Below are 26,534 nucleotides of genomic sequence, written 5' to 3'. Positions count from 1 at the left end.
CTTCACAGCTCCAAACACACTCAGCTTGCCACTCGCAGGGTTTTTGGCTTTTCCCGCCACAGGAGTCGCGCTCTGACGCAGGATTCCTCCCGCTCGGTGGAGCTCCTCCGGTCTGTCACCGAGCAGCAGGGAGACGCTGGAGTCCGAGATCAGCCCAAAACGTCAAACACGTCTAAAGTTAGAAGGAGGTTTCTATTATTGGAGCAGCTCAGTGTGTCAGAGGACTGGGAGCTCTCTGTCATTTCACTCTTTATTTTCAGTCTCTCCAAACATTTAAAGGTCTGAAGTTATTGTCAGTCACTAAATCCAGAGGCACATGTCTAAAATTGAAACTACTGAACAGCCGCGTCTGTTCATAGTTCTCAGAGGATGAATCACAGAAAGTGTGAGGGCTGTGATCTTTCCTCTGAGCCACCTTCACTTTCACTTTTACCTCAAAATGTCAAAATCTAATGATTTATTTTAAACAAGTAAAAATTTGATTTTAAAAATCAGAAACAGGAACATTCAGCTGAAACTTCAGACCCGATTAGTTTAACTGGTGTTTTGTAAAATGAATTTTTTAAAAGGCACATTGTCTGATTCCTCTCTGCGATATTTATTGTGGATGTGTGATGAGCTGTGTTTCTTGTGGCTGGTTCACTGTAGTTTCCGTGTGCAAAGGTGTCCTCGGAGATTAAACTCGCCGACCAATCTGTAATTCCAGCTGCATTTCTTCCACTGCAACACGAGGACACGCCAAGCAAACTGCTGCAGAGGACGGCGCCAGCGCAATCTGAGTTTTCCAGTTAGGAATGAGGACGAAGGGAGGTGACTGTGGACGCCACAACACAGATATATGTCCACGATTCTGACAGAAGCTGCGTCAGAGTCGTGCAGGCCGCGATGCCTGAGGTGGGTACGGGAGATGGATGTGTTGCTGTAAGAGGCTGTGGACAGCAGAGCGTGGCAACAGAAAGCAGCTCAGAGCCAGTAAAATGTATAATTCTGCTGTAGTGGAGCCGTCTGCCTGGCTTCACTCGAAATGTCTCCAGTTAGCTTCAATTTCCAAGTTGACTTTCCGCCACACGAAGCAAATCAGACAGCTCACGCGACTATAAATAGCTCTATAAAATACTGCTGCTAATAACAGAGTGCAGCAGACCTGTGTTGATTTAACTGTGTGTGTGTGTGTGTGTCCACACTGAGTTTCCATGTGTTGTGATTCGAGCGCAGCATCGTCACTGAAGGAGCTTAAAGCTTCATTAGTGGAACGACTCAGGATTTAAGGCCTGAGATTTATTTGATTTCTGGTCTTTTTTAAATTCATGTGCATAAAAAAACAACAGAAGCATAAAGTGGAGATGCTGCAGAGCCTGGTTCTTCAGGGTCAGGGTCAGGGTCAGCCAACACTCACATTAATCAGCCTCCAGCCTCCTGTGTTCTGCTCTACCTGCCAGGTAAAGGGGCCCATATGGACTGGAGTTATCCAACCACGTTGTGAACGGCCAAGAGAAATGTTGAAGACGTGTTTAACAGCAAAAGGCTGAGTGGTCTTTCTTCTGTCTCTGTTTTCAGTTTCATTCTTGCTGCTGATTTGTGAATTCAGAGGAACATGAAGACCCCACGTCCTGCAGCCGGCGGGGGGTAATCATCACCGTCACCGTATCATAAGCGAGATTTCTTGTCCGTTAAACGTTGGGGGATGATGATGATGATGATGAAGGGACGTCAGCTGTCATTCCATATGTTCTTTAACTCTGCTGTGATTCTGCAGGATGAAGAACTTGTGGTTCTTTTCGTGTGTTGTTCTTTGTTTTCGTTGTAAAAAACGACCCAGCTTTATTCTGTATGAAATGTAACTGAATCAAATTATGCCTTCAAAGTGAAACCATATTGGAGAACATATGAGAGCTGACAGAAGGGATCAGGACAGTAATGTATGCTCGCAGAGTCGGGGGGCGGGGTGGGGGGGATTCTGGGAACAGAAACAGAAGAACATAGGCAGCTCTTTAATGCCTCACACTCACTCACAACCACTTCTGTGGATAAACATGTTTTTATTGTCAAGGAGATGAAAATGAGAGATTGTGTTTAAATTCTTTGCCTTTTTAAAGACGTTTAAAGATCCACCCACCCAGGATCCACAGGATGGAGAAGCTCTGCGGCTCTGGGAGAGAATCACGCTGGAAAACGTGTGTTGGTGTTCAGAGAATCGAATTCTCACACTGACAAGTTGCTGATATTCGATCAGTGAGTCTGAGTAGGAGCTGAGCTGGTCTCGGTCTGTGGCCATGACCAGATCACATGACCAGGAAGTATTAGAAGGTGCTTCGTGTTGCTGGTGTGGGTCTGAGCACGGAATCTGTTTGTGATGTTGTACGTCAGGATCCAAACCACCTCCGGAGGTTTGAGACCCGTCCTAACCAGCTGTAGCTGCTTCACTAATAACCTCTGCAGCAGTGGGAGGCAATTACTGGCCCGTGGGCCAAATCTGGGCCTCAGCTGCAGATAACGATGTCAGTGGTCTCATTAAAATAAATAAATAAATAAAAAGCACCTTATAAGATCTAATCCTGGTCCAATATGAAGCCATGAAGTGTATTAAATCTCACCTGGATTGAAAGGATAGGTGCAGGTTGTCATATGTTCATACTGGGAAACAGAGGCGGCGTCCACGGTCCCTGTTATTCCAAAGGTTCTGTGACGATAATGTGATGTTCTGTGGTCTGAGGGAGTCAGGTCAGGTGGGCCTCGTCCAATAACGCTTCCCTCTCATGAGAAAAGGCCTGAAACTCTGGAAAAAACCCACTTGACCTGTCAAACTCAGATTTCTGAGGCCTCAGTTTAACTTCAGCTAAAGTTCAGGATGTATTTTTGTTCCAAACAGAGACTGTGGCTTTGGTTCAGAGACCGTCGGACTGACTGACGAGCACTTTATTTGACTCATACTGACCCTGTCAGGCTCTGTGCACGGCTCCCAGGGGACGAACCACCCGGCCCCTGAGCTCCCTGAGTATAATCACATGAAATCTAATCTGAGACGACTTCACTTTCTCCATATTGATGAAATATTCAGTCTTGTTTTCATAAAAACGCTCCGGACAGGTGCTCTACCTGTGGGTGGAGCCGGTCAAAGAGGAGTCACCTGACCTAGGTCAGTCTCCTCTGGACTCTCTGGGCCTCCACCCGTTCCGAGTTCCAGTTCGTGTTCTCTTCATTTGTGTCCCGTGTTTTTCTTCACACATCCAGTGAATCAGGAGAGTCTGGATGTGATTTAATTTATCGCGGAGCGACGAATAAACTTCAAACAGAGATTCATTGGAAGAAGACAGTTGTATCTGTGTTAATATACCGTCTGTATCTGACTTTCAACTTTACATCTCCACAGTAAACGCGACACTTAGACCCGCGGAAACATTTTACAGCTCCATCTTCATCTCTCAGTGTCTTTATGAAGGAAAAAGCCTTAAATGAAAGCCACATGGAGCCGTGAGCAGCAGCAGAGCAGAATGTACATTCAGGACATCGTCCCTCTAATGATCATTCTTCTTCACGTTATCTCGTTAGTGTCCTTTCACTGTTTAGTTTCTATCTTTAGTCTCGTCTTTGATATTAACAGCGTCAGACGTTGGCCGGACATTTAATTAGGAGGAATAATTTCATTGGGGTTCATTGATGACTAATGTTTTCCTTTGTAAAGCTCCGATACGCAGTGGTACAGTTTCAACCTTCATTATTGTACATCAGCCACTTTAGCATGAAACTTTAATCCTAACAATTTCTAGCTAATTCTCTGTATTACAGCAGAGGATTAAAGCCATTGTTATGGACATTTGGACATTAAAGCCATAATCGTAATGACGTATTATTAAGAGATGATAGTCTGATGATACATCATGATGTATATTACTTTCTCTGAGGAGATCAGATGAGTAGTGACTAAATGGAAACCTTATCTGTGCTAATTCAATCAACAGCACCAATTAATCGTGTCCACAAATCATCAAATGGAGAGCACGAAATACGTTTTTATTTTCCTCTCACGGTTTTATTCTATTCTATTTAATTTTTTTATCCCAGATTTGAATCATAGATTAAATAGATTCTAAAAACACTAAAATATGTTTCCACTAAAAAAAGAATAAAGAGTTCACTGACTGATGAATGAGTGAAGAATGCAGATATGAGACTCCACGTGTTGACGGACAGGACAGTCTGTCTCCGTGGAATCCAGCTCCAGATGTCGAGTCTTCTCGTCTCTTCCCCTGGAAAGGAATCATGGGTAAATGTACAGAGTGAGAGCGTATTGCTGATGAGGTGAGTCAGCGTTGGCTCAGCGTTGGCTGTTGGTGTGTTGAAGGGCACGAGGAGGAAGATGAGATGAGGAGAGCGAGCAGTCGGTTTGACATTTGGCAGGTTGACATGAAGCCATAGAAACAAGAATGTGTGTCACTGAAAGGTCGTCAGTTCGATTCCCCGGGTCAGATGGGAAAATGTGCGTGGGAACACAAAACACTCAAATTACTCTGAGCTCCTAACCCTCAATTTAATATGTTCATTTTGATTTAGTTAATTAGCTTCATTCCATTAATATAAAGTCAAAGAGCAGCTGAATAAAACGGTGCTGTCTAATTATTCGCCCGCTCCCTGTTTACTTCTACAGGCAGCTCTTGTTTTTATTAATAAACGTTTCTGAATTATTCACCTCAGTGCGATTTTATAAAGATCACTGATTATGAATTTACACGAATTAATAAACATTAACTTCAGTGTCGAATCCTCCCTGCTTTGTATTTCTGGAACAGTGCAGTGCTTTGTGTTGTTAGAATGTGAGGCTGTTAATGTTGTTACACTACACACCTAAATTTAAGGTGCATATTTTCATGGCCATGTGAAAAAGCTTTGTATTGGAATTATTTTTTTCTGCTGTTAATGGTTGGAACTGCTGGACTCTGCTCTTAATGTGTGGGGTTTAAACTCAGCTTTATTAATCCTACAGTTTCCACAAGTTTGTTAAATTAAAACTGATATAAACAAAAGCACAAAGCAGCAGTAAATAAAGCAGACAGTTTGTTTAAATCTGTCAGCTGATTTTGATTTTCCTCAGGAGCTTCACTCGCTCCTCTGTGGCAGGCAGGCAGCATCTGGCTCCGACTCAGTCCTCACTCATGACCCGGCGTTCACAACCCCAAACCACGACCCTCTGCTAAACATAGAGAACCTCAGACCAGATGGCACAACTGGAAACTAGAGCGCTTTGCTTTCGTGTTGGAGATTAGGAGGGATGCTACGCAAGCAGGGGTAGGCATGATGGACAAAACCACTACTACCATGTTTTGGAGACAGTTTTCTTTTTTCCCTCCCGCCTCCGGTCAGTCAAACACAAGCCTGGCAGCAGGGGGTCATTACTTAATAAAGTAGAATTAAACTGAGACAAAAACAGAGACAACACCGACCAAGACTGCTCTGTCTGAACTCTGTTTTCACAATTGGCTTTTAAATTATTACATTAATCTGCCTAAGTAAAGTTTAGGGAGGTGTAGAAATAACATTTTAAGGTTGAATTTAACATGTAGGGTTTATTGCCATGCCTCAGTGACGTGCACGAGGCTAAAAAACTCTGTGAGGAGGATCATTCAGGAGCAAAGTGAGAGAAAAGCAACCGACAAAACCACAACTGGTGAGAAGCACAAGATTTACCGGCCGAGGACCAACACAACAGGCAGCACTCACATGTGTCATTAGCTCTGACTCTGAATTATGAACTGAAGTTGTGGTGTGCTTGTGAGGGAAGGAAAAGGACGAAGGGAAGGGGATGTGGGAGGGAGGGAAGAACAGAGTGATAGAGTGAGTAAGTTCATCCATCTAATTACATATGCAGCTTCATGGATTCTTCTGCTACGGTGATGACCGGCGTGTGATGTCAGCAGGAGGGCTTAACCTTATTTAAAAAGCTTTTCGAACCTTCACAGCCAAGCAAAGAGGGTGCAGAGTCTCTCCAGCAGCCTCCAAGAAACCAGAGGAGCTTCTCTTCAGAGGAACACAACTTATCACCAGAGGACGGACAAAGTTTTCATTATTTTTCACAACTCTCCACTGGATTCCTAATATTCAGGAGCCAGGAGCACTGATATCGGTAAGTCAGTGTTGCATTATCATAAAAAGAGTAAGCTGTACAAACCTGAAGTGTGTGGAAGGACTGCAGAATTCTCTGAGGTGGAAAGATTAATGGAGAGAGCTGCTAGTTTTTCTCAGTCTCAGATCAGAGATCCACATTTTAATCTGTGTCTGACAAGAACCTGCAGAGAAACGGGTCTAAACTGGTCTAAAAGGTTTTGGTCACAACCAGCCCCGTGGACAGCCAGAACCCCAGATGTATACGTTCATTTTGAAAGAAACAAAGACCTGATCAGAAAAGGGCCATGAAGGCAGCCAGCCTCAGTCTGTGAGACCCGGACCTGGACCCAGCCGGGCCAGGGCTCGCCAGCACATAAAGACATCAGTGTGGAGAGTTTGGTTGTTGTTGTGTTGATGATTTAGGAGATGAGTTGTTGTATTGTCGTATGTGATGAAAGAGCAGACTGATCCATTCTCCTTTAATCCGAAAACTAAAAACGATCGGTGCTTTTACACCTTCACTGACAGATACTTCTCAGTGTCTCAGTCCTAAAAACAATTAGAAACAGTCAGTGTTAAATACCCCAGCGTCTCCTTTAAATGCCAACGACATCGTTAGGCTGAACCCATAAAAACTGCTGCAAATTACAAATGTTTAGCAAGTAAAAACTCCTAAAAACCACTTTTTGTCCCTCTACATATTCTAATCCAGTTTGCTGGCAGCGGGGCTCTAACCATAATCAGATCTAATTGAGCACAGGGATGTGATTGCCTCAATGGGATCCAAGAGTGACACACCAGCAGATGATGTACACACATCTGGTGACATCTGCAAAAGTCACCCAGAGACACAGAGACAGGCAGACTGCAGGCGCCTTCCCCGTTTCTCTCCTTCGCTCTGTGCTAACGTGAAGCAGAGAGTTAATCTGCCACAGACAGAGTCCAGGACCTCTCTGAGAACTGCTGCTCCGAGTCTGACGCCCGATTCCTTCTTTATATCTGAGTCTACAGAGACTCGGTGGAATAAGAAAATAATATCAGAGAAACATGAAAACAATCACAGGCCTGATCACAAAACTAAGATACTAAAGTACATTCATTTAAATGTTTGTAAAACAAAACACTGTTCATTTCATGATAAAGTACCAGTGTAATGACAGTAATAATGATGAGTTAGCAGCTGGCCCTGGTTTTACCTACACTTAGATTTTTTTATTCCAAATCAGGTTTAATTGAGCTCCATCGTCACATGAAATGTTGGAATCAGAAACGTTTCCGTTTCGATGCTGATCATTTTTCATGACCTCAGCATTTCATATGATATCAGTATAAATATGACACACTTTGTATTTTAGTTTAAAAGTCACAGAAGCAGCTTTAAATGTAAACAAAGGAATCAGTCTTAGAAATCTCTCATGACCGACTCAAACACCTCAAACCCAGGGCTGAAAACACCGTACTTATGTGGGCTGCACTTTTCAAATTATGTCAGATGGTCACAGGGTCAAACCTCTGAAAATATGTCTGCTGCAGTTTTCAGTGCAGCGTACAACTCCAACGAATTACTATTTGTGGTTGCACAGCGGTGGTGGAGCATGTGTTCCTGTGGTGGGCGTGTGTTGTATAATGTGAATGAGAGTAAAACAAGAGGGAGTGAGGGAGGAGAGCTGAAGGAGAAAAACTCACTTCTTCTTCATGCCACTAAGTGTTTCTGTCCAGAAGAATCCAGCACATTCCTCAATTCCTCCGTTCAAATATGTATCTGAGGCTTCAGAGGCGGAGGGCCGGAGGTGAGCCAGAGGCTCAGAGAGGGAGGAAGGCCACCCCTGAGAGGAGAGTGAGGAGACATGTCATGGTCTCTTCTTCATCCCTCAGTCATCATCATCCAGCACCAAAAACAACAGCACCAGGGATGGGTCACCATTTTTGAACAGTCATTACATTATAAACTATCAGATTGTTTATTTCCCTTGTTTTCACATAAATAACTGTCACCAGAAGGTGGCGGTAATGCACCTAAAAACTGTTTGACAACTACCGTTAAACAACAGAAGAAGAAGAACACGTTACTTCCAAGGGGGGAGTTAAAATAGCGAACTTTGCAGCCTAAAAAACATATTTACAGCCTGGTACATCTTTTGTTTTTGGTCTCTATTGATAGTTTCCACCTCCGTGAACACTGTGGGGTGTTATTTAGGCTTAAAATTATTACATAAATTAGGGCGTGGTTACGTTGAGTGACAGCCCGTAGACAGGCACTGGCAGTTAGCTCTTTGCTAAAGCATCGGCTGGGCTAGGCGGCTACATCCAGAGGCCTACGGCTGCCTCCAGCGGTTGTCAGGAGTTGCAGTGTCCGTGTTTGTTTGCCAGTGTTCGGATAGGTTTCTGTGACAGTATGGCTTGTTGTAGCGTAGACTGTACTAACCGACCGTCGAAGGAGTCTGTGCTGCAGTTTTTTCGGTAAGTAAATTTCTCACTATTTTACCTTGATGTTTGCGCTAATTAGCATGTATTAGCATATTTTGCCGCTAGCTTATGAGTTCATTGCCGATTTCTGGTCGCTGCTGATACAGATAGAGGACCGGAGCAGCTAATGTTAGGAACGCTGCTGCGGTGTGTTCCGTGCTCTCAGAGTCCGTTTATTGTGGGAATACTAGGCTACAATTTTATTTGGTCTCATTTTTCAGTTTAAAAAGTCCGACATTGCATGGACAGAGCAGCTCCGTCAGTCAGCGGCTGCTGTTGTTTGTGTGCTGCTGTAACTGTAAGTGGATAGTGGATGGAGGCAGCGGTGAAAACCGGTAAATGCTCAATATTGCTCCGAGCTAAGTTGCCGGGTTCTCGGCCGGCTGACCCTTAGAGTAACCGTCTCTACGTCAAATATGGAAAGTACACTCCCACTAAAATCCAAGATGGCGCAGCTCCAATGCCCATGGATTGGTCACAGAACCGACTCCCCGAAACCAAGGGGTGACGTCACAGGTGCGTCCATGTCTTTTAAAGTCTATGGTTAATTCCAGGTGACAGTAAAAGTTGGAGCTGTGAGATCAGATGCTAAAAATAATTATTGTAGCTTTCCTGCTGTAACTTTGGTTAAAGTACTGAATCCATTAGTGTAATTCATTTTCTACTGATCGACCAATCGCATCAGCTCTGAAGTAATGACTGTTTGTCCACTTATTTCTTCGTGATGTGGTGAGAACCTCCTAGAGAGAACGAGCTGTGACCTGACGGGGTTAATGTCCCTTAGTATCGTGTGGGGGCCTCAGGTTGGAGCCGGTGGCAGAGTCAGGACCACTGATTTTTGGGGGGAGGATGCTAACAGTGCGTGCCTTTGTGTGGAGAATTGTTTTCAAAAGGAGAGAGGCAGGGGGCGGGGGGGTGCAAAGATTAAAAGCGGACATTTGTTTTGTGTGTGTCGTGCTCTGCCAAAAAGCAGCAATTTTCTATGAATCTAAAACAGCTTTCCTGGCTCGGACCCCACAGGCTGCCCGCTGCCAGGAAAACTCTTTTTTCTTGTACCTGTTTACGTGCAGGTAAAGCAGCTTTCACAGGGTCGCAGCACAACATCTCGCTTTCCAGCCTTGTGCCACACATGTTTTTAATGTGCGGCACAAGGTGGGGATCGGAGGAGGTGGGGGGTTAGAGGACAGGTCGTCTTTCCTACCGCTGATCCCTGACACTCGTCCTTTTGTTCTCCGGTGTAAAAAACCTGCCTGGACTTCGTGTTCCTGAATCCGCTCCAACCAGAGGAGCTCATAAACTGGAGGAACTCGACTAATTTGCAGACAAACTGGGGGGAAAACTACTCCCATGATTCTCTCTGGCACTAATCGTTCACCATCAAAATGCTGAGTTTTTTATATCCCATGTGATGACTGGGGAAGGAACAATGGATTCTGTTTATGATCACTAATGAATGAAAAGAGCAGCAGAAAAGTCTGTTGCATCACCACGTCCACATCTCCTGCTGGCAGCCTCCAGATTCAACAAATAATATGTTCATTGTATGTTCTGACCTTTACAGTGGAGCTGCTATTTCTGGGTGAAAATCAAGGACGCATCAATAAACCAGTCGCCAAGAATGTCAGAGATAATTGAGTAAGTTGAAAACACAGACTGACTTAACTCAGCGCGCTGACTCCGTGTTGAGTCAGAGCACAGACTGCTGGGAGTCCTGATAGAGTCCTGTCTCAGCGTTCAGGGGCCATGCGTAACGTTAGCTAAACATTTGGCGGTGCATGGTGGGCTAACCGTCAGCCTGTCATGCTGCTCATTACACTCAGAGTGTCCACACCCGGAGGACCCGTCACAGCTGATGCAGACCCACATGATGCGGAGTGAACACATCAGTTTCCCGCCTTGCTGCCGTTTTATCTGTAACAGGTCTCATCTGCCTTCACAATAATCACATAACAAATCCACACGTAGCAGCTTTAAGTAAAACATACGAGTTTCCCGAGTTATCCTCCACACATGGGAGCCTCCTCTCCCCTGTACAGAGCAAACAACAGCCAGGCAGACAAACACTGCGGGCAGCAGCGCCATTCGCCTCCACTGCTCTGACTGACACGTGTTGAAATATCAGCAATGTGTTCCAGCTGTCGCCTCTTACAATTCAGAACAGATCTGTGAGAGAGGAAAGCAGCCCAACACACACACACTGAGCCACACACTCAGACACACACACAGCGGGTCTTATCTCTCAGGCAGGACCCCCAAAAAACTGTGTGGAAATCGTTTGTGGGGAAAAAAGTTTATACAAGCCTGTGGCATCAGCGTTTCACATGTTTGGAGCTGAGATGTGTGTGTTTCTGTGTAACTGTACAGGTTTTCGTGTCCCAGTGCGCCGTGAGTACTGGGACTGAAACATGTTTAGAAACAACAGACCTATGATTAATGCTCCTTCCACTTTAGCCCGTTGACTCTTTGTGATGTGGACTTCACACAAAGGCCTTTTTGTGTTGTGTGGAATGTGAGTGTGTTAAATAATTGATTTGTCTGAAAAAAAAATCTTAACTAAAGTTCCACTCACTGACTTTTCCTGGAGCTTTTAACTGCACCTCTCAGTCTGCCTCAGTGCATAGGCTGCTCAATTATCATGGAAATAGCTCAGTTGTAGAGTCATCAGGTTTTAAAGCAGACTCTGAACCCTGTTAGCGCCCCCTACGGGCTGCAGTGTCCATCACAGCCATGACCTGACAGTGTCAGACAGAATGAACAGTATGTTTACTGTGCTGTGCAGTGCTGCTGCAGGAGAGATGGCTCTTTGACGTCTGGGCTTTGTGCACATTCATGGGATTTTGAGCCAGTCTGTGCAGTGGCTGTTGAGATGTTCTGATCTGATCCAGCTCTGATCCAGCTCTGATCCAGTCCCAGGCAGTGTCTGTCTGTCTGCGTTACCTGCATTCAGTGTTGAAGATCAAACTCGGCGGATGGCAGAAAACCTTTGCTGTGACTTTTGAGGTGGAAAATGATGTGATTTGAACTTTAAAGCTGAAGATGCTGCAGGATTTAGAGGTGGACAGACCAGATTAACCTAATGTCAGAGGTTCATAAAATCCCAGGCACGGTTTTAGTTCACATCTGTTTTGTTCTTTTTAATTCATGACGTTCAAACACAGCAGCGGGCTCGTAGATGCAGAGTGAGAGGTTACATAAGAGCAGGGACAGTGTTGGTGGTCTGAAGCTGTTTGAAGGTTTCCACCCACAGTCGTTCTTTATTTGATCAGATCAGATTAAATCAGATCGGATTAATGCGATGATCTGTGGGAGCTGCTGAAGCGTCCGATGGAAGAGTTACGAGTCTGACACTGAAGATGAAGCAGACACTGGGATCAGAGTCTGAGCTGATGACAGATTTACATGTCAGACGTGCATCGTCAACGCTTCACGTCATGTGACGAGCAGATGGTAGAAATGTCTTCACAGAGGTTCAGGAGGTCACGCTCTCTCTCACTGTGATTTCTTTTTCCTTTGCTTCAATGAACAAGTGATGAAATACGCATCACTTCCCGAACCCAAGTCACATGATCATTTCATTATCTCGTTATCTGGAGACATTCTGTGAGGCGTTACATGCACCGCGGACGATGAGCTGGAGCTAAGTTTGAATTTGCCTCATGACCTCATGACCTCATGACCTCCACTCACATGCCGGCCTCACGTCCGGAGGCCGAGCATCATACCTGCGGACGGACCACCTGACTCCTCAGGTCTGCGGCGAGCGTATAAAGGCCAGTGATGGCCCCCAGTCCCTGCTGTGACTCCCACTCAGACCAGTGTCACTGTGCATCAGACAGTAACGAGGAGCAGGAGACCAGGTGAAGTTTAATTCAGTCGGTTCAGTGCAGATCACTGAGAACCACGAGCTTCACCTGATCACGTCTGAAACACAGCTCGAACACTTGTTGCTGCCTAATCAAACTGTTTTTCCATATTTAGATTTTGAATAAATCTCAGTGATGCTTTAAAGATTCGCTCCTTCAGATTAAAGACAGTCAACATGAACATGAAGTGGCTGCACAGTATTTTTGGCACTAACTGATCCCCATAGATCCAGCTGTGGTTTGAAGCTGCTCGAGCGCCACCTTCCTGCAGCACACACACACTCACACAGACACACACACACTCACACACACACTCAGTGGACTCCACATGAAGTGGGCAGAGACGTGATGAAGCCCTCCTCTCTGTTCTTAAGTCCTCCCCTTCCCTTCGCCTCTGACCTGCTCAGGCAGCATGCAGCAAACGTTCCCATCAGAACGACCTGCAGCCGCCGCAGCAGCAGCAGTGCAGCCTCAGCTTGTCCCGCCGCTGCCTGTCCTGCCGTCACTCTAACACTCACCTTTAACCGCAGCATACCTGGAGGACTGTTGGAGCTGCAGCTGGACTTCTCTGACTTTGAGGAATTTTTAAGCTGAGGAAGGTTGAAATCTAAAGAGCAGCTCCTGGATGTCTTTTGGCTCGTGGGGATTTTTTTCCTTCCCCGAGGTGTCATCACCTGGATTGTCTCCTGAGACTTTTTTCATTCGTGGTGGAAAGTCAGACTGGAAAGTTTGAGAAAGGACATAAGTGAATTCATTATTTTCTGTTACCTTATCTTTTTTTCCGTGTGGGACAGACGCTGCTGTGGGAAAGTAAGTTTCCCGTTAGCTTCTCCTTCTCCTTCCTCCTGCTTTTGTTTTGGTTTGTTTAATTTCAGCTTTGTTGTGGCTTAATCTGGAATTTGCTCTGAAACATGCTGGGCTGGTTTCTGCAGAGCGTGAACTGAATCAGGGTTAATCATTTCAGAAAGTGCTTCTCGGAGTTGGCAGCTTGTCAGAGCTCAGAGAGAGACGGTGCATTTTCAGCTCAGGTTCTCCGTGTGTTTGTTTCCTTTCAGACGAGATGTTCTGCTCCAGGAGAGTCCTGCAGCAGTGGTGCTTCGCTCTCTTCCTGCTCTGCTCTCCGGTGCCACACTTTGGACGGCCGATTGATGCCCTGAGCAACAGAATGTAAGTCTGCATTTCTTGTTTTCCAGCCCTTCAGCCTCTTGACTCTCTGTTGGTCTGTGTTTTCAGTGAAAGCTCTGGACACGGTGAAAATAAGATAAACTTCAGATCCTTTTTTTCCCGTGTTTGCATGTTCCTTTCATTTATTTCCAGCTCTGCTCCCCCCTGCATGGTGGGCGAGCAGGGCTGGAAAATGTGTTCATTTGTGAAACGTGCCTGCAGCTGTTTAGTTAGCGCTCGCCCACCTGTGTGTTTACCTTAAGCAGAAACCGTCTCCGTGTGATAAACTCCCAGCAGCTCGGGCTGAACCCCCCTCACCTCCTCGCTGCTGCTTTCTGTGCAGGACTCCGAGGCTTTTTGCTGCTGCTCCTCTCCCTCTGACACTCTCGGGGCCCGGGCAGCAGCTCTCAGCCTTTCAGGCAAATGTGTCCTCGTAGCTTTCTGGTGTCCATCCCTGGACAAAGACTTTAAGTCTTTGCTAAGGAGGGAAATGAATAATGCTGATGTTCGCCTCGGCCGTGGACCAAACCAAACCTGCTGCTCCTGCTGAGGTGTTTGATGCCAAGCAGAATAAATGTTCTTTCAAGTTGTTAAGCCAGAATGCTAAGCACACTTTGAGGGCTTTTTCCCTTTGGAAAGATAATATCTCTGAGACAGTTTTTGGATGTAATCGGTTTATAATGAAGCAGTGGGAGGATGCCCTGAAAGCAGGCTGCCTGTTGGATTTCTGTAGCTCAGGAACAATCTGTGAGGAAGATTTTCTCCTCTAAACTTCTGGCCCCTCCGCCTGAATTAAGCACGGAGTCCGGGGGAGACAGATCACATCTGAAATGCATTTTGGTGGCAGCAGTTGGAGTTTTGGGGCCGGCTGCTAAAGGAAGAGCGCTGAGTCTTTAAAGTGATTCAAAGCGTGTGTTGTCCAGGTTTACGTGAACGTTAACGGCTTCCAGCAGTTTCCACACTCGGGACAAGAGACTTTTCTCTCAGTGTGTGTGGGGCCTGTTACGCCGGCGCTGGGGCGGCAGACCTACACCCGCCGTGTGATATGCACTTCATAGGGTTTTGGGACGGGGATAACTCCACCTGAGTGGAAAGGAAAACACGGGTGCGATGAAAACTGTAAAACCTCACACTGCGGTGCGCGCTGATGACCTCTGACCCCCTTCATCAGCTGCTGAAAGCAGAGGGACTCGGTGATGTTAGAGAGAGAGGCCCAGCACACGGGTCAGGACGGTTTCAGATCTGTCTGCATCGAGCAGCTGATTCATGAATTCATCAGCAGAGAGAAAAATTTCTTTCATCAGTTTAGAAATGTGAGGATTTGCTGCTTCTCTTTTTATTCTTACTTCACACACTAAGATATGATGATGGACGTTTCACTGTTTCCTGATCAGAAGATAAATGAACCGATCAGGAAAATAACTGGCAGATCAGCTGCTGATGTGTAAAAGCTAAAATAATGTTTCATACTGTTTTGAAACCTGGAGATTTTTTTTTTCTATTAAAAAAATCTCAGACTTTCAAATGGTGAACGCAGCAGCTGGACGTGAACTGTGCGCAGATAAAAGCAGCTTCGTGACCAGAGGAGGCTAAAAACATTTGGAATCTGATTCGATGTTTTAAACTCACGTTCGATGGTTTTCTGCAGTTTCGGATGTTCAGCGGTGCTGAGTCGCCTCCGTGTGTCCCGGCCCTCCTGATCCTTTTTTATTTCTCAGAGGTTTATTTTGAATATTTTTAGAGGCAGAAAGAGACCAAAGGTTTCTGCGCTGAGATGAGAGAAAAGTTTAGCAGGAAGTTTTTTTTCTTATTTCCTGTCCAGTTAGTCAGGATGAGAGTTCTGAGCCTCTGAACCTCCAGGATCAGGATCCGAAGCAGAACCGTTAGAGGACAGAAACCAGAGCTGCTGTGGTTCACAGACATCAGGGCCGAGGCGGGGGTCCATATCCCAGCCTCAGGATTTGAACCGACAAACCTGTGACTGCGAGCCAAAGTATTTCAAGCGGGCGGCACTGGGAAATGACACATCACTGGTTTTAGGAAACACACTCCCTCTTTCATTCGTCTCCTACAGAGAGAAACAATTAGCATCAGGTAGGCCGAGGATGGGGGGCGCTGGAGCGCTGCCACCTCAGGATGTGTCTGGGCCATTTTCCTCCTCCGTTCCTCTCACTGGAGAGTGTTTGATGTTCGCTATACTGAAGGTAAAAACAGAGCCAGATCAGTTTTCAAAGAGTGTGTGTGTGTGTGTGTTTTTACAGGAAATATCTGTATGCATATAAACAAAAGCTGCTCTCAGGGGCTCCCTCTGTGTTTGGGAGGTGAGTTTTGTTCAGGACAGTATTAATATGCAGCAGATAAACACAGTTTCTGTGTGTGTGTGTGTCTCCTGCTGCTCAACAGGCTGCAGGTTTTCCAGCTAAATGTTCGTGTCCCTGCTGTAAAACCTTCATACATGAATCCAAACCGTAAACTGCACACGCTCCAGATAAAGCTGGAAGGCAGAGGGCATCATGGGAACCTCTGACAGCTGAGCGCCAGCACTGAGCCCTAATCACGGCCGGTATCTGCCATTGAAGCGGGTGTGTTTGTGTGCTCAGACACCTGAGGTGTTTGGCCGGCGTTGGCGCTCGCTCGTTCCCAGGCTTCGAGCCGTGCCCTCTGCCTCTCTGTTTTTCTAAGAGTTAAGACTCTGAGTAACGCGACACCGCGGCAAAGCAAAGCCCGAATCCTTCTGCTGCTCCGACTGTATCTGGGAAGATAACAGGTCGACCTCGTCCCATCTGGTCACAGTCAGAGCTGGAGCTCCTCTTCTTCTGCTGCTCTCAGGCGTTAGAACTTCATCACAGTCCAGTGATGTAGTGAAAGCAGCCAGCAGACAGGTCATCAGCTGCAGCCGGTGAGTGCAGCCAGTCTCCCTGCAGTTTTCTGAGGGAACAGCACCACCGCCTGGCCTGTTAGTGGCAGGGCTCCATAGCTCAGGGGTTAGAGCACTGGTCTTGTAAACCAGGGGTCGCGAGTTCAAATCTCGCTGGGGCCTCAGTGACTTTTCCTAAAATGTGAGACCTTGTTCTTGGTGTGATTTCAGTGACTTACTTCACATGATGAATACGTTTGTTCAGTGAAGTTTTCTTTCATCTTCCAGCAGATACCTGCTTTCCTTAATGAGCCTGAAGTCTGCAGTGACATGATGTGGTGGTTTCTCAGCAGGTGGCCAGAGTCTTGTGGGCGGGGCTCACCTGCTCAGGGCTCCATAGCTCAGGGGTTAGAGCACTGGTCTTGTAAACCAGGGGTCGTGAGTTCAAATCTCGCTGGGGCCTTAATATGTTTTACAAAAACTCCTTAAGACACCTGGGATTATGATCTGATCGGTAGTGGACAGTCTGGATGTGAACGTATAGACCCAGTCTGCACACTCTTCAGTTCTTCTTCTTCTTTTAAATTCCTGCAGACGAGGCACAGGAAGTGCATTTCTGCCTCCTGCCAGTTGAAAACAACAACACGCTCGGTGTGCGCACTCTGGAAAATGTGACGGTGGTTCAGCAGGAGCTGATGCTCAGGCCTCCCATGAGAGCTCAGATATCATCTGACATGATTTAGATGTTCCCCGAAAATCAAGACGTTCTCTCGCTGTGTGTAATTTAAAACAGGTTTGGATCCAAATGCAGATCAGTCCACTCAGAACAGCATTTGAAAAGAACGGTTTTCGGGGACAGTGCAGGCCTCGTCAGGGTTTTTCCCCTGGGACTTCTTAGGAGTCAGTTTCATTTGAAACTGAAGAATCGCAGCAGAGTTCGGCCCCAAGTCTTTGTTTTTTTCATTTGGACGACAGTTAATTGGCTTAAAACGTTCGTGGCACAGCTCTTTGACCCCTCGGGCCCTGACTGCCATGAAGCTGTCAGTTAACATCCATACTAATGAAAAGTGAAGGGCCAAAGGTTTTGCTTTGCTACAATCATAACAATGAACAATCAGAAGGAAAACTGGCATTTTTCTGTGAAGAGAAAGAGAGAGAAAAGTCCTCTGGACCTCCTCCGGCAGGGTGGAGATCTTCTGTATCAGCTTTAACAACCCTGGAAACAAACTCAGCTCCTGCGGTTCCATGAATCATGTCATTTCACTGCGTGGATGCAGCAGGGAGTTATTGGGAATATTGTCCAAAGTTTTCTTAACCAATTTAACTGAAGAGTGAGGAGAGGGTGAGAGGATCTCTGAGTTTATCTGAATGTAGGAGACAAAGAAAGCTCATTAAATACGTGGAAAAAACAGGGAGAAGCCAAAGAATGTTCCTAAAACTCATCTTTCTGCTGCAGCTGCTCGGTGTAAGCCTCATTCACACCCATTCGTGTCCGTATGCTGCCCTCTGCTGGGGGCTCACTGAACCTCCCAGAGCTGCTTTCTTCAGTGAATCTTAATCATCTGTGTAAATGCTGATATTTGATTTTCTGTGTGATTCTCTGCAGAAAACGTTCTGTGACTCACGCTCAGCTGATGCACGACAAAGGCCGGACGCTGCAGGACTTTAAGCGTCGCATGTGGCTGCAGGAGCTTTTGGACGAAGTCCACACGGCGGAGATCCGTGACCTTCCCGTCCGGACCACCGGAGGAGGCGGAAGCAGCAGCGGCGCCGGCGTCGGGCTGCCGGGGGTCAGTCTGGGCATCAACCTGAGCACCACCGGCAGCACCCTGCACTCCAAACCCCCCGGAGGAACCAAGAACCTCCCCATCAGCTTCAGGCTGGAGGAGGAGGAGGGGACCAACCTGCCACAGGAGACCAACAAGTCTCAGACGTACAAAGACGGCGTCCTCAAAGCGTCCGGCAAGAGGAAGAAGAAAGGGAGGTCTGGGAAGAGGAGGGAGGGAGAGAAGAGGAAGAGGAGGGCACGTTCATTGGGATGGAGGCTGGAGGACGAGCCCGGGAGCGGACTCCACCTGGAGTGGAGATCTCTGCTCGGCCTGCAGAGGGCGCTGCTTTAAAACGCTGTCAGTCTCTGACAAAGGTGAGTCCACAGGTCACAGTGTGATCAGAAACCGTTCGCACTTACTTTCACTTCTTTATTTACAATCAACCAACAGTTTCCAGGGAATTCCTGCTGCTTTTCTTCAGCTTAAACCACAGATGAGAATTTCACACATGTTAATGTGAACGTGTTTAATCTGAGTGTGTCCTGACAACAGTAAACAGGACAATAACAATAACCTGTCTTTTCTTTTTCTATGGTCTGTTTCAGAAACCTACGGACAGACGCAGTGGACTCCTAAACCCTCACGTTACAGTCTTCTGTAATAGTGATTGTTTGGAAAGAAATTGGAAAATATTTATTGTCTGTAAATATTCTAAATATATCAGAATAGATAGCAGAATATGATTAAAAAACTTATTTGATGCTCTGTGGGGCAACAGATTTTAATCTTTGTGAATCCTTGCTTTTTTCTTTTTTATTCCAATTATGTCAGATTTTTTTTGCAGTAATTTATTTTGTCTGAATGGTGTATTTATTTTGGAAATGTATCGAGGTGCTGCTGACCCTCTATATTTTTGTACCATAATGCACTTTAGATATATAAATATAAATATATATACCATTAATTTTGTCCATTGACTTGTGTTTGATTGAAATGAAGAAAAAACGACTTGCCGTTTTGTTTTATTTTCACTTTGGTTCTTGACGCTCGGCTCAGTTCACTCGTCCAGTTTTCTGTTTCCTTGCTGCTGTTTTTGGGCTCCGATCGAAGCTGTGTGTTGTCTCGCCTCCTGTGTTGGACCCCCTGCTGTCCTCAGTGTCTCTGATCCCTCCACGGCTCGTTCTGCTTCTCAGCGCCAACGTTCAGACTTGTACATAAACCAAACACGGCTCGATATTGTTGTTTTTGGCTCTTGCACTGAGATAAACACCCTGTACTGAACGGATTAAACATTTGACAGTAACTTGTCTCAGTCTCTGTGTCTTCCATGTCTCTTCCATGTCTCTTTGTCACAGGTTATATTCTGTTTTACGTCACAACAAACTGACCTCAGCTCACAGAGACACCAGTTTACAAACCAAATCCTTCATCCATGAATCGAACAAATGATTTACCAGATTGACTCATAATGGAAACAACCATTAAACCTCCAGCTTTAAACTGGGAGCAGTGATTTGCCCCAGGGTTCAGTCCTGGGGCCTCTTTGCTTTGTATGTGCGTCTCATAGGTTAAGTCAGACCTCCCTCCTACACGCGATGTGTTGGATGGCAGATGAATATTTTCACATCCAGACTTTATTCTCAGGAGCTGAATCATCGTTTCTGGTCTCACACGTGTAGGATAGAAAAAAGCAATAAAGTGAGAGAGTGGTTAGTGATGAGTCATCCTTGGTAGTTACTGTGGAGAGCTGAGGAGCCTCTGTAACAGTGTTAGTGACCTCCTGACCTCTCAGTGCTCAGTCCGCTGTCTCCCACCATCAAAACCCTGAGACCACAACAAACCTGCTGAAAAACTCATTCATACGTACGAGAAGTCTCAGTGAAGAACTCAGCATTTAACAAAGTGACTGATATGGATTCACTCACAAACTTGACTCGTCAGCAGATCGACTCCGTTCATCTCAGCCTCCTTCTGCAGTGAAGTGTCAGTGAGGTTTCACCAGGCTGAGTCATGTTGGCTCAGAAACAAGCAGCTCGACGCACCAACACCCGGAAAGTTTCCACTGACAGACGATTAAAAACCAAAGCTGGACTGAAACACGTTTCCAACACAGACTGAAACTCATCACTCAGCAGATTCTTCTCGCTCAGTAACGTTACAGCATCGACTCTGCATCAGTCCTCGGTGTCGTCCACAAAACGGCTGACACTGGCTCATTATTACGTCTGTTTAAAGCAACGAGGCAGTAAAAAATCACTGGGTCAAAACTGACCCTGCTGACTAACCAGCTGACTAACCAGCTGACTAACCAGCTGTTAACAGCACAAAGAGATAAGCACATGAGATGTGAGACAGTGGCTCCTGCTTCCCCAACACCAAAACCAGGTTTAAGTTTTTTACAGAAACATTTTCATAATTTGGTAAAGAGCATGGTGGAAACCCTCACACACTGAAGGACCATATTAATGGGAACACAGGGGGCACAGTTTTGCTTGGAAGCAGATTTGTCAGCAGCAGAGTCTGAGAGTCTGAAAACTCACAGAAACTCTTTTCTTGTTCAGATGAGAAAGAAGCTTAAAAAAAAACTGAAAACATTTGGCCTAATTTCCAGACTGGCTTTAAATCAAAGGAAAAGTTGAAACTCCTCCAAAGCTGAAATAAAAGAGCATGAATAATCACCAAAAATCCTGCCCAAAACAAAACTTCAACGACATGTCAAACTGATCCCAGACTCTCAGAGGAACTTCACAAATGTGAGTCCATTCATGTTGTGTCAGAGATCATTAACGCTGTCGTACATTCTCTTTAGGATTTCTGGATCAGAGTTTGTTCTCTAAGAGGAGGGAAGAAAAATAAGCCAATTACAGTGTCCAATCCTTTTATTGTTACGGCTAAATCTGAGCTGCCGTGGATGGAGATCCTGACGGTGGAGGGTCCAGATGTGCAGGAACAGACAGACTGTTATAATCCGGTCAGTGCTGAGAGTTGGAGTTTGGAGGCTGCAGAGAGAAATGAGTCAGAAGTCATCAATATCCCCTCTGGGTCTGTGCAGCAGGGAAATCCATCGGCCGTCAGCGTGGGAAACATCCACAGGGTTTACAGCAGCAGCTGATCCAGGATCAGGATCCAGCCTCAGTGAAATGGCCACAGGGCTGAAAGATCTGAAGCTCACAGACCTGCTCGGCTCCATCACCTGGAGCTTTGACCTGGATAGAGCTGGATCTCCCAACACCTCCTTCAGCTGAAGCTGTTTGTTCCTCCAGAGTTCGGGCCCCCTCTGCTGAGGAGCCCTAATTGTAGTATAACAGTGTAATTTATAGTATAATAATATTTTTATTGTCAGCCTGTACCCAGCCAGGACCCAGTACTGGAAACACTGGATCCATTCAAAGGTCCAGACCATGAGTCCAGATCCGGTAAATACGCTGGAACCTCCAGGCTGATCCAGCTCCAGCTCAGCAGGCGGCGGTAACGCACAGTCACGTCGCTAATCAGCCGCCATTTAAAAAAAAAAAAAAAAAAAAAAAAAAAAACAAGAAGAAGAAGAGCTGCCGGTAATTTAAACCGTAGAAGAAGAAGCGTGTCCGTGTCCACGTGAGAGGATCAGCATGGCTCCTCCAGGAGGGAAAATAAACAGACCGAAAACCGTGAGCAAACCCGCTTTAATATGAAGGAGGAGGTGATAAGGAGGAGGAGGAGGAGGAGGAAGAGGGGGAGGAGGAGGAGACGCTGTCACTGCCTGCTCATGTTTGTTTGACCAGAGCGGAGCATTACACAGGGACAGTTAGCAGCTAGCATGGACGGCTAACAGCAGGATCACCAGCGTCTTTTAATTCAGTCTGTGTCAGGGACAGGGAGCGTATCATCAGCTTCCTGTACTCACTGTACTTCCTGTCTGCTGTGACTGGTCTCTGATCACATCATTGATCCCGAGTCTTTTCCTGCTGTAGCTGCTCTGAACAGCTTTATATACAGGTAGATAGTTTAGTCCACAGGTTCCAAACCTAGGGGTCGAGCCCCTCTAAAGGGTCAGCCGGTAAATGTGAGGGGTCATCAGATGACTGATGTGAAGGCAGAAAAAACAAAGTTCAGATTCACTGATCTGTTCTCAGTTTCTGGACTTTTCTCGGATCTTTGACGTCTTTTCTCCCTGTCTGGTTTTTAACGTGACATCATTTCCTGCAACATCACAGGGACGTGAGCAGCTGAGAGATGGAAGCTGTTGGACTGATGTCGACATCTTGTTGTTTTCTTGCAGGAGCTCGGTAAGAAGCTTTTCAAGCGACGGCGAGTCCTGAGTCGAGAGAAGAGGAAGAAACATCAGATAGTCGGAGCCGTGGTGGATCAAGGTCTCATCACCGTCCATCACCTGAAGAAGAGAAAGTCAGTGATGAACACCTGCCACAGTTATTCTGTTTGAGTAGGGCTGGATGTTTTCTGAGTAAAGGTGGATGTAATCAGGTTGTTCTGACACTGATTTGACAGATTTAAGTTTATTTTTATAAACATAGTGAATTTAAGAAATTCTATAAATATTATTTAATAATGAAATTCTTCAGTGGGTAAGAGGACAGGCCTGGACGTGCTGTTAAATGATTTAATTGATTAAAAATATATTAACTGACCGTTCAGAAGACAAGGACATGAGAGAATGTGCTGCAGTTTGCTGTAGTACCTGAGCACACCACTTGGTGGAGCCTCTTACTGTTTGATGCGTTGTACTTACATGTGTAGTTGCAGACTCAGACAGGTGAGAGTCAGACAGGTGACTCCCCTCATGTACACAAGGTTTGTGTATTATCTTATATAAAACCAGTAAAACCAGGGTTGGCTGTGGGGAGACTGGGAGAACCTTCATCTGTGGTTTGTTAGTTTTTTGTTTGTTAACGTGGCCGAGCGTCGATTAAAGAAACCGATTGAACTCTGCATCGCTAATTTGATTCCACTCAAACTAAAGAATCTGTGTTGTTTTTTATAAATTTCTTTTTCAGGTCGAGTCCACGAACGAACATCACTCTGTCAGGGAAAAAGAAACGAAAGCTGCTCAAACAGCTGCAGCACATGCAGCAGGAGAAAGCCACTATGGACGGTAAGTGACAGGAAGCTGCTGTGAGCTGAGTCTGCTTCTCTCCGCGTCTCAGACAGAGCACAGTGGATATGTGCACCTTTACCTTCACCTGTATCAGGATGTTTCTGCTGCTTCTTTGCTCCTCAGTTGAATCGGCAGCTCCACCACCAAAGAAGCAGGACTCCTCGTCAGCTCCGACCAAGAAGAAGAAGAAGAAGAGGAGAGCAGCTGGATCCCAGGAGGATGTGGAGATGGAGGATATTGAATGAAGAGAGGACAGAATTATCTGCTGATGCAGGACAGTGTCCTGTCTTTTAGTCCAGAGGAGGACCAGGACGCAGCTGATCGTGGATGGAGCTCTGGAACATGATGGAGTGATGAAAGTAAAGTAGTGTTTTCACAGTTTGTGCCCAGAGGAATGAAAATCTTCTTCTGTTTGAGTCAGAGAACAAAAACATGGATCAACATCATGAAGTCATCGAACGTTTTAAAGTCTGACTTTTGAGATAAACCAAGATTTTGACTTATTCACCAATAATTTTGACTTAAACACAGAAATGTCCTTAATATCTCAAAATATTGACTAAATATCTGTTAATTTGGAGGGCACACACACACACACACACACACACACACACACACACACACACACACACACACACACACACAGAGACGTCGCATCACTTCCTGCTGTTTTAAAGGCCGCGTTCATGTCCTGGCTGCGGTCGTCAGTCACTGAGAGCGGGTGTAGTTTTACCACATTCATCCACTGTAACATGTCACTTCCTGTTGGTCTTTGTTTCATTCACAAAGTTTTATATTGTCGGTTCACAAATATATAATTTCATTAAAAAAAAAAACAAACTGGCCACTGCAGTTTTTAGTTGTAACCGGTTGAAGCGGTGCATTTGTTGGGTGTTTTATGGAAAATGCTCAGATTTGCCTTGAAATCTAATTTTGTTTTATCCATGAATTCACCTTTTATATTTACTATCATTGTGCAAACAGGAGGGGTCGTACTGTGGAAACCTTTCTGCCAGGAAGAGAAAGAAAAGGTGAAAAGTTAGTTCATCAAAAACTGTTCATTCTGATTTTAAAACCAATCAGTTTCACCTGTTACTTTAAAACTGTGTGAAACATTAAAACATTGTGTTTCTAAATTTCATAACTTTCGCTCAGTGTCAGGATTTTGAGAAACCATCTTTATTTTGGAGCCTGTTTTTCTTTCATTCACTTTTATTTCTTGTTTCTTGGCTGAAAAAAACCTCCACACATCTGACTCAGTCTGAATTTGGATATAATGTGAGTTTTAATATGTGATCACTTTGACTCAGACTGAGATGTTTTTCTGTTCTCGCTTCTGTTGCGGTCAAACTTTATTTAACGCTCTGATTTCAGGCTTAATAAATGTGTCTGACATTTGCTGGAAATCTGAGCTGGAGGAGAAAAGCTTTCCCTTCTCATTGTTCACGTTCAGCATCTTCAATTATTGATGAAGCTTCCTATAAATGTCTCGTTCAAACAGAGGTTTGTGTTTAAAATCAGCGTTTCCGGGGGAAAGAATCAGCATTTTATCGTTTGTTTAACGTGCATGTGAATTTATTTTGAAGCTGATTAATGGTAATAATTAGACAGAGTGTTGCAGACAGGTTTTGGATGCAGGCTCCATCCCTCCCCCCTCCCTCCACCAGAGGACAAAGACTGAAATGGGTCAGACTGAAGCAGATCCTCCGCACCAGCCATCGCGTAATGTGCTTCATCGTCCCGGAGCCGCAGGAGCCAGGAGCTGCTGACGGATTCGTGGCTCTTTGAGCAGAGCTCCGACATGTCGGCGACACACTCGCTTTTATTCCCGGAATGTGACCGTGGGTGACGGCGGACACAGCCTCCGTTATTCCGCATCAGGAGCAGGAGAACACCGACTCATCTGGGAGACCCTCGGTCCTCAGTCCACCCAGGTCTTTTATTTTAATCAACATGTGCTCTCGGGATGGCTGAGCCTGCTTTTTCTCTTACTGGGACTGAACTGGTTTGGTAGAGATCGCTGCCGGTGAGCTTCCAGTTTCCAGTCAAACACCGACTCATCAGGCTGAGGACCGACCGACGGAGGGGTGATGGATGCGGCGCCGAGTTAATCTGCGTCCCCGGGGAAAAGAAAGGTAGGAATATGGAGCTGCGGAGGAAAATGAACCGAGGTCTAACCCGGATGAAAGCCCGCTGCCGTGTCCCAGTTCAGGCTGAATTATCTGCTATCGCCAGCTCCGTTAAAACCAGTACAGCGACATGTTAGTGCGGCAGGTCGAACACGGGAGAACCCAGAGGCGAACAGTTACACAAAGGCAGGAACCAGCAGCGTGTTCCGAGCCTGTGAACGAGATCCGGGCTGTTTCCTCCACACGTTCGGCGCCTCGGTGATTCACTCTGCGCTGTGGCCTTCAGCCAAAGACCCCGTCCCGAGACCCGGTGCCCGGTGCGTTCACACCAAACGCGAAGCGGCTTTTAGCTTCGCTTTCGCCCAGAGAAGTTCTTATTAGCCACAAACAGCTAACAAGCTAACGACGTAGCGATGTGACCGAGCCGATGTTTGTTAGCTGGAAAGTCCGACCTCCACGCACCGTCCTCCTCCTCTCTCAGCTCTCTGGTCCTCCGCCGCTCAGCACGACGCAGCCGCGAAGTTCTTAGCTCAGTTTCGCTCGCATTCTGCGGACACGTCTTCGCCTCGGGTTCGCGCAGCCGAGATCGAAGAGTTCGCTTCGCCTAGAGTTAGTGTGAGGGGCCGTTGAGTGTTCGATCAGCATCAGAGGCTGAAGCTCGAGCTCTGAGATTGTGAATCTGAAGAAGACGCTTTAAACCGAGTGTGATGAAACATGATAAACATCAGTGCAGAGAATCAGCTGAGGCTCTTACTGTTTCCTGAGCTCTCACCACAGTCTTCCTCAGTTCATCCTCAGCGTCTGTGAGGTGTGGTAGGACTGATCTGTGTGTTGTTTGAATTCCTCTCGTCTCGTTGTGTTTTGATGTTTAATTCTCTGTGTTTTTGACAGATTGTGTTTAACTGTGATGCTGACGCTCAGAAACCTGAACTTCTCCAGGTTGTTCAGGTCGAGTCTGATCACTCAGATCCTTAGAGGCTCCAGACGTGACCAAGGTGCACCTGGTTACCAACCTCCCTGATAGTGGGTCAGATAGCACCAGCTGTAAAGCAGATAAGGGAGAATTAATGCCGCCCTGTCCCACACAGGAGACGG

General features: G+C 46.0%; 2 protein-coding genes and 2 non-coding genes across 4 annotated transcripts; all 4 read left to right on the top strand.

Annotated features, from left to right (window-relative positions):
• Window positions 1-12,881: 12,881 nt before the first annotated feature.
• Window positions 12,882-19,521, top strand: pthlha (parathyroid hormone-like hormone a). Its single transcript, XM_041030297.1, has 4 exons — window positions 12,882-13,238; window positions 13,484-13,595; window positions 18,056-18,592; window positions 18,824-19,521. Exons 2-3 carry the CDS (start codon window positions 13,489-13,491, stop codon window positions 18,567-18,569), a joined length of 621 nt encoding a protein of 206 aa, XP_040886231.1. The 5' UTR covers window positions 12,882-13,238; window positions 13,484-13,488; the 3' UTR covers window positions 18,570-18,592; window positions 18,824-19,521.
• trnat-ugu lies at window positions 16,560-16,632 on the top strand. The gene has a single exon. It is a non-coding gene; the product is annotated as a tRNA-Thr (tRNA).
• trnat-ugu lies at window positions 16,840-16,912 on the top strand. Its single transcript has one exon. It is a non-coding gene; the product is annotated as a tRNA-Thr (tRNA).
• A 2,238-nt stretch (window positions 19,522-21,759) lies between the features above and the next one.
• Window positions 21,760-23,893, top strand: c22h11orf98 (chromosome 22 C11orf98 homolog). The gene is made up of 4 exons (XM_041030258.1): window positions 21,760-21,865; window positions 22,477-22,601; window positions 23,210-23,307; window positions 23,434-23,893. The coding sequence occupies exons 1-4, from the start codon at window positions 21,827-21,829 to the stop codon at window positions 23,553-23,555; spliced, it is 384 nt and encodes a 127-aa protein (XP_040886192.1). The 5' UTR covers window positions 21,760-21,826; the 3' UTR covers window positions 23,556-23,893.
• The last annotated feature ends 2,641 nt before the right edge of the window (window positions 23,894-26,534 follow it).

This window comes from Toxotes jaculatrix, chromosome 22 (assembly GCF_017976425.1).
Source record: "Toxotes jaculatrix isolate fToxJac2 chromosome 22, fToxJac2.pri, whole genome shotgun sequence".
NCBI lineage: Eukaryota > Metazoa > Chordata > Actinopteri > Toxotidae > Toxotes > Toxotes jaculatrix.
The sequence above is the reverse complement of the archived record's forward strand: the minus strand, read 5'-3'. Positions and strand labels throughout refer to the sequence as shown.

Coding starts and splice junctions, on each gene's coding strand:
- c22h11orf98 (XM_041030258.1), top strand. CDS start 21,827: ATGGCTCCTCCAGGAGGGAAAATAAACAGACCGAAAACC. Junction 22,602..23,209: donor CATCACCTGAAGAAGAGAAA/GTCAGTGATGAA, acceptor TTTCTTTTTCAG/GTCGAGTCCACGAACGAACA. Junction 23,308..23,433: donor GGAGAAAGCCACTATGGACG/GTAAGTGACAGG, acceptor TTTGCTCCTCAG/TTGAATCGGCAGCTCCACCA.
- pthlha (XM_041030297.1), top strand. CDS start 13,489: ATGTTCTGCTCCAGGAGAGTCCTGCAGCAGTGGTGCTTCGCTCTCTTC. Junction 13,596..18,055: donor GATGCCCTGAGCAACAGAAT/GTAAGTCTGCAT, acceptor GATTCTCTGCAG/AAAACGTTCTGTGACTCACG.